The sequence below is a fragment of the Nilaparvata lugens genome, chromosome 13 (genome assembly GCF_014356525.2).
Source record: "Nilaparvata lugens isolate BPH chromosome 13, ASM1435652v1, whole genome shotgun sequence".
Lineage (NCBI taxonomy): Eukaryota > Metazoa > Arthropoda > Insecta > Hemiptera > Delphacidae > Nilaparvata > Nilaparvata lugens.
In genome coordinates this window covers 18,804,350-18,831,424 of record NC_052516.1, presented here as the reverse complement: position 1 = coordinate 18,831,424, position 27,075 = coordinate 18,804,350, and the positions used below count along the sequence as shown (strand labels likewise).

The window sequence follows — 27,075 nt, the reverse complement described above, 5'->3', positions numbered from 1 at the left end:
TCCAATTTGTATCTGTGTTTGTGTGTGAGTAGTGATGTTAGTGAGTGTAGCGAGTTCTACTGTTCTCCGAACTACTAGTTAATTGTATGCAATTAATAACTCAAAGTAACATTCTCTCGACCTGTTTCTGCTTCCAATTCGGGCTGAACAGCTGCCAGTAAGTCTTGAAGGAAATTGGCTTTTGCTGATAGTACTTGTTTACAACAGATGATAAGCATTTTCGATATACCAACCCGAATAGCAAAATCCAAAGACTTTAAAGATGTCTCTTTAAGGTCTTTGGCAGAATCAGCCATTAGCCGTTTTCACACCGATAGGTATCTCACCGACACGACAGGACAGAATTTACTCTGATGGACAGTATTAGAGGACGCAGTGGTTTTGCTATAACTGCGCGAGGTCTACTGTTCACAGAGCTACTAGTAGACGTGGATTGTAAAGACGCCTGCACACAGTGACAATAGTTATCAGCGTATTGTTATATGAGTGCTACTTGGATACTGTCCAATATATGTTGCTGTACTAAAGTATTTATCTGCAAATAAATAAGTTATCAATGAGGTTTGGATGAAAAACTCAAACACTTTTAATTAATAAATAGATTTATTTTTTATTCACACTGAAAAAGTGTTCCAAGAAGGCATATTGTTTACACATTATAAAGAGTTAGTAGGAAAAAAGTTTGTTTTCCACAAACAATAAATAACATGAATTCTTTATTATTAATCTATACACTCAAAAGTAAAACACACTGATGGTTAATGGCAATTATTTTATTTTTTATATTATTTATTAATTTCTTCTCATTGAACTCGTTCCACTCATCTTGTTACCTTCTTTGATAAGCTTAACTAAGCAACTAAAAAAATAACACAACACTATGATATACCTAATGTATTGACTTTTTATTAATTTATATAATATAGAACTAACAAAATGAGCCTAATCATTGAATACTGTTGCCAAATACATAAACCATCCAATGCTCCTCTGTTTCGGGGTACAGTATAATAACAACAATAAAATATTAAATAAATTCTCACGAAGGTTAATATCCTCAACAATAGCATCAAACAATTCATAACAAACTGCTAATAATATAATTATTATTATTATCTTCAATAGAATATTGCAAACAAAGAGAATCAATAAATGTTACAATAACATATATATATTATTATCCTTACACTAACAATCGCTATATAGTAATATTACAATCAGAATACCTTACTTTTAACTTTAGTTAAAACAAAGCAAATTAACTACAATAGAAATATCAATCGTAAACAAAATACTAAATTAAAATCTTATTTTATTAATTATAAATTTCAACATGCAACGTCCAGCGTATGCTTCATTCATATTAATAATATAATAACTTTTTCATTATCATTAAAACTTTACCTACAACTGTTACCTTTAGGTTTGATTTTTGATTAATAATATTGAAAGATTCAAACGTCAAGGGAACTAGAAAGGGAAAAGAACAATTATAATAATACACATTCAGGTTTGTTCAGTGATCAAAACATTGCGAAATGGGACATACCAGTCAGTTTTGTTGAGTTTTTTATTTTAATTATTGTATTTTTTAGTTAAAGTTGAGGCTTTTCATCACCGACACTTATAAAAATCATATTGAAATAAAACATTGTATCCTTCTATTATTAGGAAATATATCCATTAATGAACATTCTCTTTGATAACAGTGTCGAATAATAATATTATTGTATCGAATTTTCAACAAAAATAACATACCGTATTTATGAGGTCACATAATTTTTATTATTGGTCTCCAATATTATTTCATTCTCTTTCATATTTTTGTTGTTTTCATATTTTCTTTGTCATTCCGTGTTATACCTACGATTTTCTTCTTTGTTCAATCTCCTTAACAATTAAAAGTAGTTTTTTCTAATTCTCTTAAATTTGATATTCAATTTAGAATAGCAACAGATCTTGATGAACTTCGCTGCTACTTTTAATTATATATTTTTTGGATCCACTCATTTCTGTACCTACTTTAATCCTCATCTACTTGTTTCCTTCTCCTTAATATTTTCGCTTTTATGTTTTTGAATTTCTACACAACAGTTGATATCAATACAAATTTATTTCATCTCTGAATGTAACTAGAAATAAATCAACATTAATCTATATATTACTTCATACCGAAATAAGTGATGTAATTGTAAGGCGGTGGTGGTATTCATATAAATACAATAATTATTATTACACTATTATTATTATAAAAAATACAAAAAAATGTCCTGCATTTTTTTAGCCTTTGGTAACATTGCGATATGTCCAGCATGCCGCTTTAAAGTCATTAAACTCTCTACATTTAAATAAATTAAAATTATAACTATCACTGCATGCCTATCGGATATGTGACAATATTTACATGAATATCTGTAATGATAGATCGTACTTTTACATATAGGCCTACACTCGTCTCACCTTCCCATTACCCACGAGCAAGCCTGCATAAAGCTTATGTATTATGGGCATCATCTTCCACCTAATAAAAGGTATTTTAATTCCATTCACAAAAAAGGAAAGATTTTTTAAAACTCATGACACCTATTGAGATCGTAATATTTATTTATTTACAATGCAAATAATACTAATGTAATAACATTGTCAGATAAAATAATAAGGTAGTCCTCGTGCTATTTTCTTCCAAATTTATAGGTGACGAAGTCCAAGATGAGGTCAGAATTTCAATATTATTTAGTTTAGATATTGGCTCAACTTGCACGCGGTTTGCGGCTAGCTTTAAGCCAGTGGCTTATTGACAAAACTTAAATTTACTACGGTACTTGAATTATATTTCAAGATAGAGTATTGAATAAGGAGACGGCATGTTTTCAAATAAAGGAAGAGACGCTGTAGAACCAGTTTTAAATTGAAATAGTTTGGTATACAAAGAAACATAATACAATTCAATACTACGAGGAAATTAGATCCGTAAGTTAATTCAATGTGTCAATAAATGGATAAATAAATAAACGAAGTCATACAATTTCCTCTTATATACCTCATAAAGTAGGTACTGTATATAGCTTGCCTCATATTTATCATTTCTATAATGTATTATCACAGACTTTCATGTAATTTATGGTCACATATTCCTGCAAATTACAAAACTGTATTTCGGTATGAAAGAAATAATAGATATCTAACTGGAGTCTCATTTATCAAAATAAATAACACTGAACAAAACCTTCAACATTCATTAACACTACGTTTAAAGATTAAATAGGATCGAGAAGTTTGTTTCTGCAATAATTGTTGGTAAGTGAAACCGCAATTCATTCACCAAGAACATCATTGTCTATGGTTTTGTCAGTCAGTCTCAGTACTTAGATGTACAGCACGGGGTTAGTAGGATTGTTGATATTGTTTTTCTACAGTAGGACTCTCACTAAAGTATTACAATCGTGGTTTGCTGTTCATTGAGATTTTTTATGGCGACGGAAATATTTATTTCATCAAGGACAAAGTGCAAGATAGCCAACACATTGAATAGGAAGATAGAAGATAGTAAAATGAGGATATTTTAATTTCATTCCTCTGTTGGACATTAATTTTCAAATTTGAATACTCCAGAATAATTATATGTGTCAAGCGGGCTTCAAGTTAAATTATTACTTATTACATTTCAATTAGCAAAGGTTAGAAAGATGGGAAAGTTATTCTGAATTCCAACAAAATATAAACAAAAATATGCACAATAGGTACTGATTGAATGGTCAGGAGCTTTTAATAGATGCTAACTTAAACGCTAATTAGGGTTTTGGAGTTGATCTCCAAATTGGAGATATATTGGAGTTTGATCTTCGATTAACTGCAATATTACATAAACACTGTAATATTTCTCATCATAATTTGAAAAAACCAAGTGACATCAATAATTATCACTGTATTATTATTTTTACGTTATGAGAATTCCTCCAACCAGTGATCGTAGATTAAAACTCATCTCAACTAGAAGTTAATTGTGATAGATTTCAGTTTAATTAGTGAACAGTTGACACGGTAGTAGGCTACGATTGGGAGATACAAAGAGACTACAAATTTCAGCGTTGAAGTGTGAACGGGTTTAGATTTTGAAAAAATTGTTAATCCCAACATGTACATTCAATCACAAGCATTACTTGAGTGCGAAGAAGAGTCTGTATGACTTGTTTTTCATTGGATCTGCCAATTTCTTTACGATGCTAGAGAAAAAAAAGATTTCTAGCGATAGTTTTATGAATTTCAAGCTTCAAATTGACTTTAATATTTTCTGTACGAAATATTTTTTATTGAAATTTATTCTCAAGTATGTCCTTTCCTTGATTTTTCCATTAACATCCATCCTCGAATTTAACATTCTTGCATCATTTACCATAAAATAGTGTTGAATAATAACATTATCAGAGCATTTTTCTATTGAAGAATCACACAATATTATTATTATGAGAGTACCGGCTTATGGTTTTGAATTTTTTTTTATTATAGACTTGTTAATCCTCTCTTAGTTTTCTATTTACGAACACTTGGATATTTCACACAACTTCCCTTATTGGCCCATAATGTCATACTTTAAAATAATTATGATAATATATGATTTTTATATTATTTGTGACAGTTTTTTTCAAATCCTTCTAATGACACAAACATGCGTCAGTTTTTTTCAGTTTCCTTACATATCCCACACATAACTCTTCATTATTTTCTATTCAAACTGATGGCACAAATAAATTTGCAATACTATCTTAGCTTAAACCAATATAAATTCCTAGTACCTCTTCCATCCAACATGCAAACATAAAACAATCTGAACATTTCTTTCTCTCCCACCCTCACAACACAACATCAAAAACACATTACATAGACTTTCGAAAACAGAAAGACTTTACAACACTTTAGACACAGGACATTAAATTGCCTTCTATTTTACGGTACAGTATATCTATGGTTTTATCCAGAAACATTCTTTTGTTTCTTACTAACATGTTTTATCACTATCTACAAAACCGCTACACATCGAGTGGATAATAATAGACTGTCAACTACAAGAAGTATAAAACATAAATAAAAATCTAGTTTATAAGTTAATTCTATCCTGTAGCCACACAAAGCAGTAAACAAACTCTATTCATTATTATTTTCACTTTTGTAATAACATTGACTTTTCTAAGGTGGGACCTTCTCGCAAGGGAATCCTCACCAATAAAAGCCACATTAATTTACTTTTTACTGACTTTTCCAAAAATATACGTTTCAGGGATTCAAATGAAATAAAAATGACGTTTTAATGAAATACTGTACATTTTTCACAAGATCTCAAGAAAAGAAGTTGATATTCTCAATGAATATTCTGTAATACTTGGTTTATTTGGAATAAATTCAAATGAACTTAATCCAGATTGTATTAAATTGTTGACATGTTTTGGAATAGTAAGTTAAGATAGACAGATTGATAATTGTTAAATTCTAAACAGACTCTCTGAAGAGAACGACATAATTCTCAATATTATCAACAACAATTCTGTTCTAATAATTACATAAATTTGTAAACTAGATCTTTTGTAGCTTTCAACATGGCGTAATTTGTAGATAGAACTACCCATAGGGGTCTTACCATCAATGGAGGGTATGTACTGATTTTTAACAAAAAAAAAAATCAACAGAATTTAGCAAAGTAGGTACAGTATTCCACAACATGATTCAACTGAAAAACATATTGAATATCGCACATTTTGAAAGTACAGTCCGGTACTTACCTCAAGATATGAAACATCATATTATATGCGAATATGATGTACGTTGGAGTAATTTAAATTGATATCATCGAATTGATTTCAATAATAGAGAGGTTTGAAGTTGAATTTTTCAAAAACTTTTTCAAATTCTTTCAAAAATAATAAATGGAGAAGTCTTAGAGTAACATGTTTAGTTTATTGAAGGTGAACCCAGCAAAAAGTAACACAGATTTCAATATTTCATCCACATTGGATGATTAGTTGGATTAATCAGAATGGAAAATTATTATAGTTTTTGATAGGCTTTTTATGAGCTTGCTCGGTGAAATTATTCAAGAAGAGTTAACATCAAAACTCATTAAAATATTGGATTATGTATGCCAATAACTGTAGTTAAAACAAATGTATTTCCATGGTAGACTATTATATCAATTTGAGAAACCCTGGTTCTTTGGTAAAATGATGCTTTAAAGAGGGTGTAATAGTAGAGACTCACAATAACTTACTTGGAAGGAGAAGATATACAACTACTTTCTTCAGTCACAGTTATAGCAAATCATCAACGTGTCTCAAAAAAAGTTCAAAACTTTTTTACAAAACCAAACCTTAATGGTCAGACTTTTCGAAATTCGCTCACAAATAAGGTATACAATAGTAAATAGTAGTTTCAGACTGTATAGTAATTACACATATTGTAGGGACACACGCTTTAGGTCTGACACTAAAAAGATACAACTCACCATTCTAAATATAGTTCGGGCGTACATATTGAGAAAAAATACATAGCTCTTTGGTTGATGTTCTATACATACAGTATTGTATTATGTAGTAGTTATACAAGTGTAAATATTTATATATTTATAAGAAGCTCACTAGTGAGAAAATTATGGGCTATGGAAATTAACTCTACTACCTTATCAACATACTTAGCGCTGGAAATTTCCTGAAACTTCCTAATTCATTATATTAATACGGGAACAAATCATATACAGAGTGTTCCAAAACCAAGTACACAATTTCGATAATAATTCAAATGAATTTATAAAAAAACGGACCTGTAATCAGTGTTGTTTTAGAGGGAAACACATCAAGATTTCGTCAGTTTCAAAAAATGAAATAAGATGATATTTTTTAAAGAGTTTACCTTACCGTACTAATTGTTGATGAAGGTGAACATACTTTCAACAGACAACCATACAGAAGTCATAATATATACAACCGTTTGCACAATCGTCAATCAAGAATAATCTCGGATCAATTACTGTTTTTGGAGATCAAACCCTGATTAAGTTTGCAAGACTGGTCGTTAATCGAGAGGAATAATATTTAAGCTATACATTGATATAAGAGAGTACGGTAATTATCTGTTAAATGTTTTAAACAATAGAAAATAGTTGAGATACACAGTGTTAGTATGGGTTTTAGATATTTTGCACAAGAAACTTGGATATGGTTGACGAAAAGGGGGCTCATTCCTTTAATATACTAAGAAAAAGGTGGGGCTATTCAAAGAGCTGAGTACATATTTTTCATTATTGCTGTTTACGCTATCCAACCGCTGGATTATACAAATATCACCTAACCTAGTTTTAAATTAATAATATCGAATTGTAAGCAGGCTATATTTGATGATGAAACTTCAAATGCAAAGCGAAATGCTGTTATGATAGTTTTAAACATGACTTGGCTCACATGATTTGATTATTAATGCGGGTACCAGTAAGAATATTTAATTAGGAATGATTATTTGAAAGGAATAAGAAAGTAAAGATGGATGGATTTTAATGTGAAAATGAATATTCGTATAAAAATTGAATTCTCACAGTATTATCAAGAATTGGAAAACTGTCGAGTGTTTTAATAAGTAAATTTTAAAATTTCTATTAGAATTTATTTTCCACATCAAGTAAACAATACATTGAATTCTGATAATGATTATTATAATATTTCCATCTCAAGCCTGAACTGAAGTTCCTAAACTTCAGACAACATAAGATAGCCAATAGGTCATTAGTTGTTATACGGGAAGCATGTTAAAAGCTACCAACTTGTAGCTGCTGAACTGTTGCTACATTATACAATAATATTATAATGTTGCTATATTATATTATACTCGCAAAAGAAGTTCAAATTAATTTATGTGAGGTGAAAGCCCTCAAGCATAAATTATTTTAAGGAGTAGATTGACAAGAATCCAAAAAGATCACTGAGATATGGCACAAGCTTTATGATTCTTAACTTTCTGATAATTCATAATCATTGTACAAATTAAATTATTTAAGCTATTATTAATATTATGATGGTGTTCTTCCAATTTACAAAACTTGGGAAATGATTATTATTTACCAAGCTTAAAATATTAAAAAAAGAGAGTATATATAAGTTAGTATCCTTATATGAGAATATCAAGTTTAAAGACACACATATATTTTACGAATTAATTTGGACGATCATAAATATAATGATATAATATGATAACCGACTATTATTTTTAAAATTCACATCACACATTATTTATAACATTACAACTTTAATAGATGGATGAGTGGTGTGGAGGGATCGAAAAGGAAATTTAAATTTTGTTTAATATATTATATATTTATCACAGACTCTAATTGAAGTTTACTACATTGGAGGAAGAAATTTAACTTCTGTATGGTTGAAATTTTTTGGGACATCTTCCTTTAAAAAATGGATTTTAAGTAGGTAGCATAATTGGAAAATCTCAAGTATTTCATGATTATTATAAAATTGGTAACTCTTTTTTTGGAGTCAAAACTAGAGATTCATTAATAATGGATATTTATTTGCTCAGCCAATTGTGATTTGAATTGAGTTCTCCAAAAATATAATAATAAGATTTATTATTTTGTACTTGATAGGAGACATGCTACTCTCTTCCAATAAAAAGTATTCATCTCTTGAATTAATCTTCATTCTCATTTCCCCACAACACATTCTGGCAAAAATTACCTTTTTGAATTTTTTCCCAGTTTATATGCAATCGCTTTTAATTCCATAGTAGAAAGGGTAATATTTTATACAAAGCGAATTTTGATCAACCACATATTAAAACCATTTTTGCTGGCTAATAAATTCTATCTTTAATTATTTCACTTCAGACTTTGCGCTAAGTATGTTAACTTGTCTTCTAAAATTGACTCTAAAGAAATCTCGTCAAATTTGGATATGATGAAGATTTACAAGAATGAAAAAACATCAACTATTTGGAAACATCATTTCCAAAAAAGTTATGTCAAAATAAAGTTAAAACCCAATGTTATCTCTCAAAAACATTTTTTCTCTCAATTGACATCACTAGAGTAATTGAACCCACATCAAGCAGAGTTATATCGACATTGAAAATTTAGAATCTAGAAAAACATAACTACCATAATATCTAGTACAATTTAAAGCGTTTAAAATAGAATTAGACACATTCATGCTGCACCGGGTTTTAAATATAACTATGAACAAAACAGAAACTTTCAAAATTTGAAACAAAGTCGAAAAAAGAATATTTCCAGTGAAGCTCCCTAAGCTAACAAAAACGTCTTCATTAAAACTCAAGAGTTACGGTATTTTATAAGGATTCGGTTTTCCAAAAATCCTTGACTATTTTTACCACAAATTTGTGATGTACTACCGGTAATTAGTGTAATGGGATTCATAGGCCCGGTTGCACAAAGGCCGGTTGAATTTTAACCGTGATTAATTCCACGAGAACCAATCAGAGAAGACCTTTTTGATAAGACGACTTCTCTGATTGATTCTCGTGGAATTAATCACGATTACAATTTAACCGGCTTTTGTGCAACCGGCACATAATTGTAGAATATTTATGATGAATTTTTAGGGCTAAAAGAGAACCAAAGGGTATCAAGCTATTCATTAAAAATAGTATTGTGGTAATTCACAATTAACATTTCGGTATAACATTGAAACTGGAAAATCTTTGAGTGCACAATATACCGGTAGTCATCCGAAGACGAACAGTTATAATTTGTAACTTTTTACATTATAAAAATAACGGTTACTATCCGTTACTTTCCAAGTACGGCATTCTCTAAAAAAATCCTAGGGTTCCAGATGGTGCACTTGAATGTATTGAACATTATTATCATGGTTATAATATCATGTCCCAATGTAGGTATTGGGATCCATGATTCTATGATATTATTGATACTGTGGAACCCCTTTTTAACGAAAGAAATAATCAATATCATCAGACATACCAAATGGAAAAAAAATATGAAGCAATCTCAATACTTTACAATATCTACTTTACAATTAATAAAAACATGAATTAACCTTTTATTTAAACATTTCAAACTTTAAAACAGGTTTGAAATGTTTTTAATAAAAGGGTACTTTATGTTTTATATTGTTTTTATTAATTTAATAAAGTAGCCCGTCCAAATGAAGTGATTTTACTTCACAATGTATCAGACCTGTTCCAGCCAGGTCCAAAAATATCACTACATTAATTACTTCTCCACATTAAATGAAACATCTCATTTATAATCCTGTCTTGCTTCTAGTTTCTGATATTCACCATTTTGAAACTATAATTGTTAAAATCACATTACGATACATTTACTGACTTTACACTCCGATTGTAGTTGGCAAGCCTGTTGTTCCTTCCTAATCATATTTATATGTTACTTCCTAAATCATATTTATATGATTTGTGATTGTATCTACGAATACATGAATAAATAAATGTCGATTAATAGTGGAGAAATTAATGCAAGTTTTACAAAATTGAGAAACTTGAGTTTATTTCATTGTTCAAAATAAATTTAAGTTTTAATTTAATATATTTTTTTCTAGAAAATAAAGAAACATTATTAGTAGATTTTATTTTCTTAATGAGAGTTCCACAACATTATTAATTTCTACAAGGAGTAACATTTTTTACAGAAATAAAAATGTGTTTTACATCAGAATTGATATTCCATTAACCATGGGACTTCACTGGAAACAACCTCGTAATTGAACCAATATTACAGCATCTCTACTACAATTATAATACCCCAGTTATAGAAAACATTTCAAATACATACACATGTATATTGCGAGAGAACAGAACAAATTTTTACAGTCTAACTACACATGTTATTATTTATTATCTATCATACAAGGTTTGGTTTTACTTACGGGGGGACAGTAGGGGGGATATTATTTTTCGACATTTTTACGATTTTCTGATATAATATTGTATTATTTAGATTACCCCCATAATCGATTAGTCTAAATGTTTGTTTTATTCTAGATTACTTTTTTGTGAACGTCGATAGGGTTCTCCTTACCTTTCTTGTTGTTTTTCTAGAATATTCATTCATTTAGTACTAGAATATTCTAGAATGATCTTCTTCTATGATATTGTCGTCTTCCCGGGTTTTTGCGGCTTCTTCTTGTTGATTTAGCAGTCTTGTGGTAGTTTGGTGAGGGTGAGAGAGGGGTGGTGGGCAGTTATTTATGAACTGGTCCCCCTCCCCACCAGAACCAAACCTTTTTGCGTAGTTTTCTGCAGATTTCCACAAGTCTCCGTCACATTCCTCCCGCTCCCGATTCCCCCTCTTCTCCTTCCGCCTCCTCCTCTTCCTCATCGTCCTCATCCTCCTCTCCTTCTCCCTCCTCGACGGTTACCTGAAAGTACAGCTACTATTTGAATCGCTTTCTAATTTCAATGTATATACGAGAGTATATGAGAATAATGTATATGAGTTTTCAACTTATGAATGAATGTAATACAACAATAAAGAATAAAGAATACATAACTCCACCATAGCTCATCGTTCCACATTTTGTTTTCTCGCGCCCCGATCCAGAACTGTGTCAATACAATTTTATAATAAATAGAATTTAAGGAATTTTCAAGTGCTTCTATGGGCACCTATATACAGAGTGAGTCATATGTATGGGAATCCTTCAATAAGTTGGCGACTGTTGTAGATATAATACTGTAACTTTCAGGATAAGTTATTGGTCGAATACACCACCTTTTGACGTACAACTGAATTTTAACCCCTCATAAGTGGATGACTTAGGGGTTGTAACTCGAATATTTCGAATGTAAATACCCATTACAATGGTGGTACATCATTGATGTGGTAGATGTGGTACATCATTTTAAAGGCCTTTTCATAACAAGAAAGATGGTATCAATAAAACAGTTCTATGATGCTTGTATCCAAACTTTTCCCTCTATAAACTCCCGTTGACTAGACTATCTGGTTCTTTCATAAGGCACCTGTGAAAGTGCTTCAATAAGTGCTTCGAAAGTGCTTCAACAATTGTTGTAAAGGATTGTACTATTTATTTTGAATTCTCATTGTAAATGGCAATTATTTAGTGATGTATAATATTATGTTCAATTAGTAAGTTACTAGTCCACTGAATTGTTTCCACTGGTTGATTGCTAATACTATAATTATAATTTGAATACTCAAAAATTCATTGATAATGATTTTAACAAAACTATAATTTCTATCAAATAATTTTCTGAATCGTTAAGATTTTTTTTTCATTTTTTTCTCAATAGAATTTTATTTTGTAATAATTGTAACACTTTTTAATATTGTATCTGTCTGTATTTTCTTTTAAAGAATTTTTATACATTTTTCTCAATCGAATGCATTTGTGATAAAGAAAAATATGGGATTATCTGTTGTTTCCATACGTAAAAAATAAACAATCAGAATGTTTATAATGAGATTAATGATTATAATGGTTCAGAGTGACAATAACTATAATCAGAATGTTTCTTTAGTGAGGTCCATGTTATAATGGCAGTATTTGATTAACATTGGTGTTGCTAACCATCATTCAATAGAGATAGCGCAGATAGCGATGTCCTCTTCTAGCTCTGCAACATTGCCAGATCGTTTTCCAACAATGCAGAAAAATACTAAATTAACAGCATATTTTATCTCAATAATGAAAATTTATTATTTAAATTATTGAAAAATATATTATTTTCTTGATGAATAAAAAATATGATTGGGTAGTTGAGAAGTTGATATTGTGGTAATTATTAATATTGAATAAAAAGATTAAGGAATTGTCAAAAACCAAATATTTTATTGAAAGTTGGTAAGACCGGTTTCGGTTGTTACACTATTGCCAATCACTGATAAACTGAGTTTATTAAATCTTATAGATAGATAGAAAAACTAGTTTATCAGAGATTGACAATGATGTAACAACCGAAACCGGTCTTACTAACTTTCAATAAAATTTGTTGATTTTGACAATTTCTTAGTCTTTTTATATAAAATATAATAGATTATTTTAAACAAGAATTAACAGCTAATATCACATCAGATATACCCTCAGTCTTAGAGATATACCCTTAGGGAGTATCAACTATATTATCCTCTATAGAAGGCAAAGAACGCTGTTCTCTTATCTTTCTCCACTGCCATTATAATGTGGATCTCTCTATAGTCACTTTTAGCCAAATACAGCCGAAACTACAGTGACTAAAATGAGTAGTAGATACAAGGTTTTGAATGTTAAAGGTATATTTCTGTTTACTTTGATTTTAGAAAATCACCTCAGCAAAAAATATTTAGTTATGAAAGTAAATCGTTGTGATTTAAGGAATGAGAGGTATGTTGTAACATTCACTTGGAATAATTTAGCCAGAAACACCTTAATCTACATTGTATACCAAAAACGTTCAATGATTTTATCCGATAATTGTGCTGAGTTTGTTAATATGCGCCTGTTGAAAAGAAATTTAAAGATTTGGTTGAATAATTACACTTTAGATGTAACATAATGTAATTCATTATCAATGTATTGTATTTGTAATTCGATCTGTTCTATTTTTTGTATGTAAGTTCAGGTTGACTATATATTATAAAACTTTTGAGAGCTGAGCCAACAATCAATTAATTAATAGCATTATTATTTTTACTGTTAAGTAAGTTCTGTAAGTAAATTTAACAGCATAATAAACTGATAAGTAAATTTAACTGTTAAGTAAAAATAAAGTTCACTGATATTTATGTATATTTATATTAGAATTTACATGATTTGTATATGGTACCTTGTCAAGCAGCCTCTTTGAGGTTCGCTTAAGGTAGCTTATTTATTCAATAAACGTTTTTATATTCTATTCAATTCTAGTAGGCTAACATAGTAGACATCTTCATCTTCATCTGCCAGGAAGGCTGACAGTGTAAAGTGAATGTGACTGTACCTGGAAGCGTATGTCCTCAGAGCGGCCGGGTTCCTCGTCGTCATCCGCGTTCAGAGTTCCCGCGTTCGACGTGTCGTCGCCGTGGCCGCCATCTTGACTTCCGCCTTTCGACGCCTCGTTAGACGGTGGGCTCGGCGGGATCATACCTGCAATTCAATTCCATGAATAACTATGTTCAAGTGACTTTTGTCTATGCATTCAATGTTTGTTAATGACAATATTATCAAAATTCGACTTGATTTGAAATTAATAATAATTGGAGAATAAATTATATTACAGCATAGAGAAACAATAGCGTAAGTAGATATCCCATGGTATGGGGAATTTATGTCGCAACTTTTACTGTTATCTCAAGCCGATTACTGCCGATTATTGTCAATTTTTACTGTTTTGTTGGGGAGATAGTGTATGAACGGCTCAATTTGAGAGACTACCAGCGTCACACAGCTGCATAGGAAAGAACTATGTGAACTATCGGCTTGGGATAACAGTAAAAGTTGCGACATAAACGCCCTATACCATGGGATATCTACTTATGCTATCGTTTATCTATGATTACAGTGAGAAGAGTATGGAAATATATTAGTAAAATATGAATCAAATTATATTGGCCCAGTTTCTAGTACATTTATTAAATCTAATGAATCATTAAACCCAACGTTAGTAGACAGTAAGGGGGTTAAACGACGATGTATTTGAAGCTACAGTGAATAAACTCAGTCTGGTTACTCTATTAGTTTCTTACTACACGTGACGTCCCGCTAGCATTCCCCCACCACTTTGAATCATAGACATGCGAGTGTTCAACCTTTTGTCTACTAACGTTTCATGAAACCCACATTGAGTCTATGGATCTAATGACCATTAGATATAAGAAGTGTCCTATAAACCGGGAATGAAGATCTATCGAAAAATATGAAACTGGATCGTGCCTGCCAATTGAAATTCATTGATTTATTAATAGATAAATAAAAAATGAATCAAATGAAAATCTATATAATTGTATAATTAAAATGATAAAATAAAAAAAAAAATTGAATAAATAATATTACAGTGAGAAGAATATGAAAATATATTGGTAAAATATGAATTAAATAATATTGTCCCGGTTTCTTTCTAGAACATTTATTGAATCTAATGGATCATTAAACCTACATTGAATCTATGGATCTAATGACCATTAGACATAATAAGTGTCCTTCAAACCGGGCCTTGAAGATCTATCTATAAATATGAAACTGAATCATGTCTGCCAATTGAAATCCATCAAAATTGATCAATCAAATCAAAATCTATATTTGATTTAAAAAATAACTGTAAAAAGATACAGTTCAAACTTTTATCATTAATTCCTTATAAATAACATCACATCAGTGCTTTCCATTCAATCAATGTTGACAGACTGAAGTGAATCTCAAATATGGTAGCCTACATTAAATTATCAATGAATGAAAGAAATGAATAATGAAAAAATTAATAAACATTCCAGAACCACTAATAACAATAATAGAATCACAACCTTCAATAAAATTTTAGCTTCACTAACGAAAATTAAAAAAAGGGAGCATAAAAATCTATACATGGTTTTATTCAAGCTTTCAAACACTGCTACTATAAGAATAGTTAAAACAAACATACTCGTAGTTCTATTTAGATTCTACACTAATAACTATTGTATCTTTAGTCAATTAAACACGCTTATGCGAGCTTTCAAACACAGCACCTAGAATAGTCAGTACAACCGTAGTTCTATTCAGCTTCTATACTTGAAGCTTCAGTAACTTAAAGAATATATATTTCATTAGGAAGCTTTGATCAGGATATATAGATAATCGATGTATAGAAAATTGACATTTGAAAGTGCTGCAGAGCTATAGTGAGGTCCACGTTATAATGACAGTATTTGTTCAACTTTGGTTTTGCTATCCTTGTCTATCATTCGACAAAGCCGGTGGTAATATCCTTTTCTAGGTCCACAACGATGCCAATTATGTTTTTGACAGTGTCATTATAAAGTGGACCTCACTATAGGAGAGGATAGCTGTGCCTAAAGACAGAAAAGGATAGCATACCAATGTTTGTCAGGTAATTTTATTTCTGTTTGGCTGAATCCTTCTTACAGCATTTCTTCTGTCTAAGGGTTTTCATTTTTTATAAATTTTATCTATTTACCGGCTTCGCAAGTTAGTTAATTATTTCTTTATCCTTTTATTGTTATAATTGTTAATTTTACTATCATTGACATTGTTGGTTCATGTCGGTCTGAATATCGCTTTCATTATTATAATTGAATACATTTTTTTTCTGACATTATAAAATGTTACTATATCCAGAGATAAATTGTCAAGGGACAATATTTGAACATTATATTAACTCTATGCTACAGCCGACCTTTTTCTCGTGACTCAAGCTATTATCACTCAATGGTAACCAAACTATTTTTGTAATTTCCAATGTTAGTTTTGAATAATATTATTACATGTCAGAAAGGTTTTTCAATGTTCGCGTTTCAATGAAATGTCCTGTTAATCAATAATTTATTTTTAAAATGTATGAATTCTGGGCTACTTCCTTTCATTTATAAAATATAATTATAGTACCCTTTGAAATAAATAAAATAGATTAAGAATACAAATTATAACAACTAGTTTCAATGTTCACACCATCGTCAGGTTATAAAAATAAATTTCAAATAAACGTTTACTCAAAAGTTCAAGTAAACGTTTATTTGAAATTTATTTTTATAATCAGACGATGGTGTGAATACTGAAACTAGTTGTTATAATTTGTATTCTTAGTGTCAGTCAGTGTCATAGTGATTAATTCCACGAGAACCAATCAGAGAGAAGCTGTCTTTTCAAAAACGCCTTCTCTGCTTGGTTCTTGTAGGATTAATTACGGTTAAAATTTAACCGGCTGTTGTGCGACCGGGCCTTATAATCTGTTATTATTTTATTAATTTCAAAGGGTACTAGGCTTATAATTCTATTTTATAATTATTAATAATTGATTTATGTATTTGATTAAGATAGCAACTCCTATTTGTATGAGTACTTGCTCAATAACAAAAAATAAAACTAATTGATTTGAATAAAGCAGTCAAATCAGCGATTGCTAACTCCTATGCACTAAAGGCAAAAACACAGAATCGCAACAATAAATCTAGGTTTGAGTAGTTGGTAGTAGGTTAGGTATTGGAAGACACAACTCACTTAACTCACCTTGGTACCAATCCCTGTTCTCCTCCAGGGTGTCGAGGATATCCTGCGCGTCCGGATGCACCAGATCCGCCCACGTCTCCCACAGAGGGTGCACGATGTAGTCTATGAACCCGACCTGCAACCAAACAGCCAAACAAGTTGATCATTTATCCGACATTTTATAAGGTATAAAATTTGTTGTAATTTTAATTTTTATAAAATTTTATAAAGTTGAAATCAACTATCACCTTCTCAAATTACTATCGTTATTAGCGTATGGCTTTTAATGGTGGGGAGACCCAAGGATAGTGCCACCTCGCCGTATATTATAGTCCAAAGTTCCCTAATGGGAAAACGGACACTGATGTTATAGTGAGCACACTACTTTAAATTTACACTTTTCACTTCAAAATAAAGCTATTTTTGATGTTAAAAAGTCCAAACATATATACAAAACCGAAATAAAGCACAAAACCACTAAGTCAAATTTATAAAATATTAAATTTAGAGCCGACAATTTATATCACGTTACAATATTCAATTGTGTCATGTCAATTATTAGCTGGTATTGGATTTTCGGTGGATACATTCTTTAGTGAGGTTCGTATTATAATGGCAGTGGAGAAAATTGGAGAACATTCTCCATTGATATAGAGAATAAGATTAAGAAGAGCGAAGTCCGCTATGATGCCACTGCGCTAGTGTAGCTACCAGAAATTTCGGGCAAGAAGTCGGGTATTTGTATTTGCTGTGTAGAAAAAGAGCCTTTTTCAAATGATAATATTTTTTTATTGAAGCAATGAAAAATATTCAAAGTATGGTAGTTTCATGCAGTGCTTATGGATGTACGAATCTGCATGCACCAGATAAAAATATTTCTTTTCATACATAAGTATTTTTATATTTTCATCGGTCATGTTTCATGCAGGCTAAGCCTAGTGCCAAATGATCGTTTCAAGGAATATTGTGCTTAGGTTGATTCATTATCATTTGCCAAGTAATAAAATATAAGTTTCGGTAATATTATAATAAATATTTTATTTCCATAGATCCAATATAGGTATCCATATTCAATTCCATTAATTTGTCTTCTATTGTATATTTTGTGAACTATGAAAATATTGTATGCTAAATTTGTATTATAAAAAATATTATTTGCTAAAATTGTCTATAAATTCTTCATCATTGCTATTGTTTTATTTTTCCCATTCTCATAATATGTAATTATTTATTATCTTATATTAAATATAGGAGTATAGAGTATAGTTAGTACCTATAGGTACTTAAGTTGCAAAACGAATGGAAACAGTTTCACGAAATATTGTGATAACAGTTGATTATTATTATTTGCCATCTAATAAAATATACGGTAATATTAGCATCCTATAATAAATGTTTTATTTTCCATATCCTAAATACATGGTAATAGGAAAATATTGTAAAAATGAGATTCATTTGCTAATAGAATGGATCAAAATCTGTAGTGAGGTAGGTTCACTAAATTAGATGTTTGGTCGAGTTAAAAATAATGTTCAATGAACAAATCATTGTATCATATGGTAATGGAAATGACGAAAAGTTGAAAAAAAATTATATTGAAATCCATCAAGTATGTCGAAAGATATAACGCAATGAAAGTCGATGTTTTCCCATATAAGTCTGTCTGGGCGCCTGACTTCTTGCCCGATATTCAATGGCGACGAGAAATGAAGGAGGCATCATGCTTCCAAACGCTTGAAGGTATAGCTTAGTCATCTAACTATATATATCAATGACATTCTCTGCCTTGCCACTGCCTTCTATACATAGAGGATAGCTGATACCGGTATATCTCATGTAATATCAACTGTTCATTATTGTTTAAAATCATCAATTATATTTCATTTGTTAAGAAAATATATTTTTCAATGACTGAATAATACATTTTCATAATTGAGATTAAATATTTTGCCAAGTGATTGCATTTCAACATAATTAAACAATGTTCTGGCAGCGTTTCAGAGCTAGAAACGGTATCTGAACGAAAAGGATAGCAACACTAAATAATGCCATTAAAATGTGGACCTCACTATAGTTCTATACCTTGTAGTTTTATGCAGATCAATGTAGAATTTTCCTATTTCTTTAGGTATTTTCCTATCACAGAAGAAGGAAACACCTCTTTGTAGCTTTTTACCTCATTGTTCCACGCCGATCAACGAAAAATGATTCAATTTTATGAGCTTTTTTGTCGAATGATAGACAAGGTTAGCTACACCAATGTTAATCAAATACTGCCATCAAAAAGTGGACCTCACAATATAGTTCTCTATTTTGTGCTTCTATGCAGATAAATAACTTATCTTTCAATTTTTTGAGGTCATTTTCTAGCGCAGAAGAAAGAAATACCTTTTTGTAGACCTCCACCACAGAATACGATACAAAATGGAAAGTTGGCTACTATCCTGTCGCAAAAATCCGCCATCTTGAAAGAAAGTTCAGCATTGTAATAGTATAGATGGGAGGTTCGGATCACTTTACTGATCCGGGTCAATCGGTCTCGTTCACTGCCGCGAGCCAATGAAAAGAACAGGATTGCGGTAATTTTGATTTCTAACAAGATGGCGCAGTCACGTGACGTGGTCTTGGTGCACTCAAGTATTGGCGACATGTAAAAAGCATTGGTTGGATAGGCGTTTGATTGATACTTTCCATTTTGTATGTATTCTGTGCATCCACCTCGTGTTTCTATGAAGATCAATGAAAAATTATCCACTTTTTGTAGTTATATTCCTCGTGGTTTTATGCAGATCAATGAAACATCTTTCAATTTTATGAGGTTTTTCTCCATCACAGAAGAAGGAAACCACATTTTTGTAGTTTTCTCCCTCGTGTTTCAATGGAAAATGGTGGTTTGAATTAGTTGAGGTTACCTGTGACTTTTCGATGGTAGCCGTGTGCCGGTCGCACATGGGCGATATCTCCAGATTGCCCTCTCTCTCCTTGTCTCCCTGCTGGAAGAACTCCTCCATGAGCAGAGCGACCCAGCGGCGGTAGAGAGGCAGTGGCTTTGTCGGGTTGCTCAGGTCGGCACAATGCACCAGGTTTTCCAGCACCTAAACACAAAAACATAATAATGATGAATTATGTGTTCACAGAAGAAGAAGATAAAGAAGAAGAAGGTGAGGGTGAGGAAGAGGACGAGGACGAGAATGAGCAAGCGGAAGAAGAAGAATGGAAGGAAGAGGTAGAGGAAGAGGAATAGTAAGAAGATGAGGATGAGGAAGAGAAAGATGAAGAGGAAGAGGATGAGGATGTGGAAGAGAAGAGGGAGAGGAAGAAGGAGAAGAAGAGGATGAGGAACAGGAAGAAGAAGAGGAAGGGGAAGAGGAAGAGGAAGAGGAATAAGAAAAGGAAGGGGAAGAGAAAGAGGAAGAGGAAGAGAAAGAGGATGTGGAAGAGGATGAGGAATAGGAAGAAGGAGAGAAAGAGGAATAAGAAGAGGAAGGGGAAGAAAAAGAGGAAGGATATGTGGGAAAGGCCGAGAATGAGGAATAGGAGGAAGAAGAAGAAGAGGAAGAGGAAGAGGGAGATGAAGAGGATGTGGAAGAGGAAGAGGATGTGGAAGAGGAAGAGGATGAGGAAGAGGAATAAAAAAGGAAGAGAAAGAGGGTGATGAAGAGGATGTGGAAGAGGAAGAAGGGTTAGAAGAAGAGGAAGAGGATGATATGAAGAAGTAGAGAAGGAAGAAGAGGAAGATCGAGAAGAAAAAGAGGAAGAGGAAAAGGGTGAGGAGGAAGAAGAAGAGGAAGAGAAGGAAGAAGAGGCAGAGGAAACGGAAGAAGGAGAAGAAGAAGAAGAAGAAGAAAAGGAGGGAGAGGATTAAGAAGAAGAGAAAGAGGTCGTGGAAGAGGAAGAAGTTTTCTAAATTCTAATCAAAACTATGGAATGCTTGATAGTGATAGAAATGCTTCTATTTGAAATAACTTAGATAGTTTGAATAGTATTTATAGCTCACCTGTATCCTATCAGTGTAGTTGTCTAATAATAAAACTCCGGATCCCGCTACTTTTTTCGTTTCTACCATAGTCTTCAAATCCGCTAAAAGACTCATGTGTTTTGACATGTCTGTCGATAATACCTGAAACAAACAAATCAACAACATATTTTAAATACCGTACTGTAATATAATCATCGAATATATTTAGTAAACAATGATATTAGTAATACAATATATTATCATGAAATACGTATAAATTTGTATACAGGAGAAGAAAACAGAGTTCAATTGTATAAAAAATTGAATAAAATTGATAGTAAATAAAGTAGACAGTAATTTTACTAATCTAGTAATCTTGCGTTGCACGTCAGTCAATTAAATTCAACCACCGTAAAATAACGTCATCTCATAGTCATTATCAATGGTTATCCTGTCATTGCTTCCGTTAGATGACATAATTTTACGAAGGGCAAGTAAAGTAGATAATGTGGAACCGTGCATTAGGTGATAAACTTAGGTATAGAGAATGCATTCGTCAACTGAAAACATTTTCGATTAAGCTTTTGATAACAAATATTTTTCACAACATAATCTTCATGGAAGCTCTATGAGAATACTGGTTCAATAAGAGAAAAGAAGTGCGTGTAATATAGGTTATATATAACAATTGTGCGAGCTATTGACGGTTAAAATGTATAGGTATATCATTCTGTATAATGCTATGTGGGACATCTCCGTTAGGAGCTTCTCATCGACAAAAAGCCATTGGAATATTTTTATCATATCAAAACAGATGATAGACTCAAGGTAGTTTGAATACCCCAAACTCCTGGTAGATTTCCTAATATCTGTATTCTAAATATTTTGGATAGAATTAATATTTTCCTAGCAAAATAAAAATCAATAGAAAATAAAATATTCCAAGAATAATTTTATATACCAATATATCAATCTCTTTTTTCATAGAGTTACTACGATAGGAATTGTAGGAATGATTAGTTAGTATTAATCTATACTTTAATAAAGGAAAGAAATGGCTTATACACGTATGGGATGGGTAAATTATGTTTGACGCATCATCACGTCTAAACTACTGGACTGAAATTTTGCATATAGATTCTTAATCAACCGAGGATGTTTATAGACCTATTTTCAATTCTTCAAGTTACAATAAGTTACAATATAGACCCTTGCGGAGCAAGGGTTACCTGCTTGTAAATAATAATCACTAATATTAATAATAGCTAATAATTATTAGTATAGTGGGATTATTACAGGCCACAGTAGTACCCGTTATTTCCGGAGATACAACCGGTTATCAAACAATAAAAACAATAAAGGATACTCAAGGATGGTATATAGCTATACATCATTCTTGAAGGGTACTAGCAGATAAAACCAATACTGTATACTGAACTTCTATATTGGATTGTTCACTCTATAGTACTAGTAATTCTGCAAAAAACTGTTGAGTATGCTTGTAGAAATAAATTTAATTCATGGCATAAATATAATCATACTATACTTCTGTTCAACCTACTATAAAATAGATTAATATAAAAACATACAAATTGTGATTCGAATCTACAAAAAATTAACAATAATAATTGAAAAAAGTTTACCATATCGATGACCATCTTCCTAAGCGTTTGTCTCTGTTTCTTAGTCATATTTAGGAATATATCGCAGCCTTCATTTTGTAATAATTTGAAAGCAACTGCTAGATGGTGATTCTCCAATACTGACTCGTCATTGTACATAAGCGCTAATTCTGAACCTGCAAAAGAAAAATAGAATATTAAACATTATGAAGTCGCAGTTTAAAACTGAATTTCCAAATATCAGTATCAATGACAGTGACTGGCACAGTGGAATTATAATTCCCATTGGACTATTCTCATTTGGACTAGCCGAGCAAGTATCAATAGATTGTTAGAGGCTATTAGAGACTCTCTAAGACTATTAGCAGAGATCACAGAAACAATTCTTTATTTAATATTAATTAATAATATTATATTATAATATTTCTTTACTTTATGCAATTAGGGACTTGAAGTCTCTTATATACTTTAGAACTTTTGGGAATAATATTGACTCGGTAAGAGACACGTTCACTGATCCTTATTTATTCTGAACTTGAATCTAATCTTTTTTCTACCAAGAAGCGAACCGATTCATTCAGTAAGTTGAATAATTTTTCAATTTTTGTAACATGATCATTATAATTTGATGTGTGACATATTACAAGTTGATAGTCAATTATTGGAAAACCAATTTATATTGATACCACAGAAAAATATAAATTACTAAAAATGTTTGAAGAGACTAACAATTTTAGGAAAAGAATAACTCTAAAAATTCTTGGAGAATTATGCGTGAGTGATGACAAGAATGATGTATGATGGATTGATTAGTTGATAAAGGATTGAAAAAAGGAATTTAAGACAAACCACATTTTCTAAGTAACAAACATTCCTAATATTAACATAAAATTAATATAATAGTAACATAAAAATATTAAATATCATAATATGTGATAATAACCTAATATTTACTAACTATAATATACAGAGTGTCCCATCAAGGTTGTAACAGCCGTTGACCATAGATTCTTCACAACATTTCTGACAAAAAATGTTCAGTAAACTTATTTCCTATCGACCTTAGTTTTCGAGATATATCGATTTTTCGATATTTTCAGAATATGCCTACATTCGGTCATTAAATACTCAATAACTCGAAAACTACTGGTCAAATTTCAATGTCAAGGGTATTGTTGGAAAGAGAAAAACATTTCAAACAAGATTGATGTAATTTTATTTGCTGCTAGATATTTTGTAGTTTTTTATTAGGGCTTAAGCTTGAAAAAAGGCTATTTTTCAAATTCAAAGTCAAATTTCAAACCGTTTTTCTCGATTATAGTAGTTTCAATATCTCAAAAACTTCTCCATTTCATAAGCTTTCGAATGAATATAAATTCGAAAAGGTAAGCTCCTTGATAAAGTGTTCAAAACTGTTAATATCTGGAATGAACACCTTCAAAATGAGGAAATTCACAATGTATGTATGTAATTATTGTATGCTGGCTTTGTGATTCAGAGGCCCGGGTTCAAATCCCGGCCCGGGCAAGATATTTATCTCGGGCCACTCCCGTGTTTCGGATGGACACGTTAAGCCGTCGGTCCCGGCTGCCTAAAAAGTAGTCGTTAGGTCATGTCAGAGGCCCTGAAATTGATCAGTTGCGACCTGAAAACTCTGACACTAGACCTGAGCCAGCCAGGTCACTCGATATTATTATTATTATTATTATTATTATTATTATTGTAAACTATCTACTATTTTCTGTAATTGATGTAGTAGTTTTAGTTTTTTTTTAAATAAACATTCATTTATTTATATTTATTATTGGAAAACTAACATTTTCAGAGTATTTTAGAATAGTGCTTAGTGATGAGGTGAAAAAGGGTGTAAGATAGCTCAAAACTCTCTGGGAACTTTTCATCGTACATTGCTTCAATTTTGGGGACTTCTCCAAATACTGGATTGACTTTCAAATTCTCAAACACTGAAGTAGATTACGCTTTTTCAAAATGCTATGTTCAGTAATTTTATTGCAAACAAATTCCCGAACAAAGCTTCACAGCTTCAGACTGCTATCACTGCACTGGTCATGGGTTCGATCCACTAAATTTCCGGCATTTTAGTTTCATTCACATCTCACAAGTCATTCTGTACTTATGATGACATCATCAGTTTAACTTGTTAGACATTCATTCAAAACATTTCCCTCATCCAAAACCACACAAGTCAAAGACATCATCAGTTGAACTTGTCTAACTTGTTACACATCCATTCAAAACGTTTCCCTCATTCAAAAGTTTTTCCATAAAACGATAAAAGTTTATGAATGAGATCAATGCTCCAAGTGCCATACATGACGTTAGAACATGACATTAAGCTCTAAAACTTTTGCTGGAATTGAGCTTCCACTAATGAATGAATGTTCTCTCAGACAGTAAAAGCAAAACCAAATGGCCATTGGTGTCAAGTAGGTAATTGGCATAGTTTCATTAAACTTTTGCTCTCTCAATCACCCACACATTATCGCTCTCACTCACTGACTCCTTCACTCTCTCTCTCTCTGTTACACATTCTCTCTCACACACTCACCCTCTCTCTCTCTCTCTCACACACTCTCTATCTCTCTCTCACACACATACTCTCTATCTCTTACACAAACTCACTCTCTGTTACACATTCTCTCTCTCTCTCACACACACTCACTCTCTGTTACACATTCTCTCTCACACACACACACTCACTCACTCTCACTCACTCTGCTACACATCCTTTCTGTCTCTCACACACTCACACTCTCTGTTTCTCACACACTCACACTCTTACTCTCACTCACTCTGTTATACATTCTCTCTGTCTCACACACACACCCTCTCTCTCTCTCTCTGTTACACATTCTCTCTCACACACACACTCACTCACTCTCTCTCTGTTACACATCTCTCTGTCTCTCACACACTGACTCTTTAATGTAAGACGAATTAAATAAATATCAAATATCTCTCCGTCTCTCTCTGTCAGACACTCTCTCTCTCACCCATACTCTCTCTCTCTCTCTCTCACCCATAATCTCTATCTCTCACACACACTCACTCTCTCTCTGTTACACATTCTCTCTCACACACACACTCACTCACTCTCTCTCTGTTACACATCTCTCTGTCTCTCACACACTGACTCTTTAATGTAAGACGAATTAAATAAATATCAAATATCTCTCCGTCTCTCTCTGTCAGACACTCTCTCTCTCACCCATACTCTCTCTCTCTCTCACACACACTCTCTCTCTCACCCATACTCTCTCTCTCTCTCTCTCTCTCTCTCTCACCCATAATCTCTATCTCTCACACACACTCACTCTCTCTCTGTTACACATTCTCTCTCACTCTCTCTCATACACATACACTCTATCTCTCTCACCCATAATCTCTATCTCTCACACACACTCTCTCTCTCTGTTACACATTCTCTCTCACTCTCTCTCATACACATACATTCTATCTCTCTCACACAATAATTTTTCTCACACACTCTCTCTGTCTCTCTCTCATACACATACTCTCTATCTCTCTCACACAATATTTTTTTCTCACACACACTCTCTCTGTCTCTCTTCAGCTGCGGTCCCGCTGTCACTCACTCTCATTTCCAGACTCATTCTTCTCTCTCACTCTTTACTCTCTCAGTTGCGGTATAATATTGCATTAATTGGATTCAGTACAGCGAGTGAAGCTAGTTAAAAGTTGACGAACTCTGGTGAGTAGCTGAATGGATGATCATTCAGCTCTACAAGCCTTAGCTGAGTAGTTGAGCTGTAGCTAGCTGAAGCCAGCTTAGCTGAAGTGTTGGGTTCCGTTTAGAATATTATTCCAGCCGCCTCTTTAGCTGCCCTTTACACATCAACTCCCTTAGTGACTTATGATGAAGATACTCTTGAGAGGAGAGAGAGAGAGAATGAGAAAGAAAGTGATGGAGGAAGATAGCGTGAGAGAGATTTAGATTAGATGGAAGTTAGATGTAGAATCATGTGAGTTACAAGAGAGTTAGAGTGTGACAGGGGGAGAGAAAGATGAGAAAGAGAGAGAGAGAGTGAGACAGAGAGAGAGTGTGTGTGTCAGAGAAGACACCATCATGTTGATGAGAGTTTCATGAGTCCCTGGAGGGGTTGAAGAGCCAACTTTGCATGCAAAATTTGCATGATTGTTTAGCTGGGTGTGTAATTGGTTACTTAGTATTCAAGTGATGCAAGAGATTGCTTGACATTTTGGAAAGACTATGGATTTGAATCAGGACATCATTGAAAAAATCATGCATTGACAATTGAATCATAATAAAAACTGTGTTACCGAAGAT

The 27,075-nt window shown here is 32.1% G+C and overlaps 1 protein-coding gene across 1 annotated transcript in view; it reads right to left on the bottom strand.

Annotated features, from left to right (window-relative positions):
- Positions 1-586: 586 nt before the first annotated feature.
- Positions 587-27,075, bottom strand: part of LOC111044032 (cAMP-specific 3',5'-cyclic phosphodiesterase) — a 435,954-nt gene continuing 409,465 nt past the window's right edge. The window contains 6 exon segments of the mRNA XM_039439964.1: positions 587-11,405; positions 13,966-14,111; positions 17,187-17,301; positions 20,078-20,260; positions 21,163-21,285; positions 22,767-22,921. Of these exon segments, the coding sequence (XP_039295898.1) occupies positions 11,307-11,405; positions 13,966-14,111; positions 17,187-17,301; positions 20,078-20,260; positions 21,163-21,285; positions 22,767-22,921 (821 nt within the window). The 3' untranslated portion in view covers positions 587-11,306.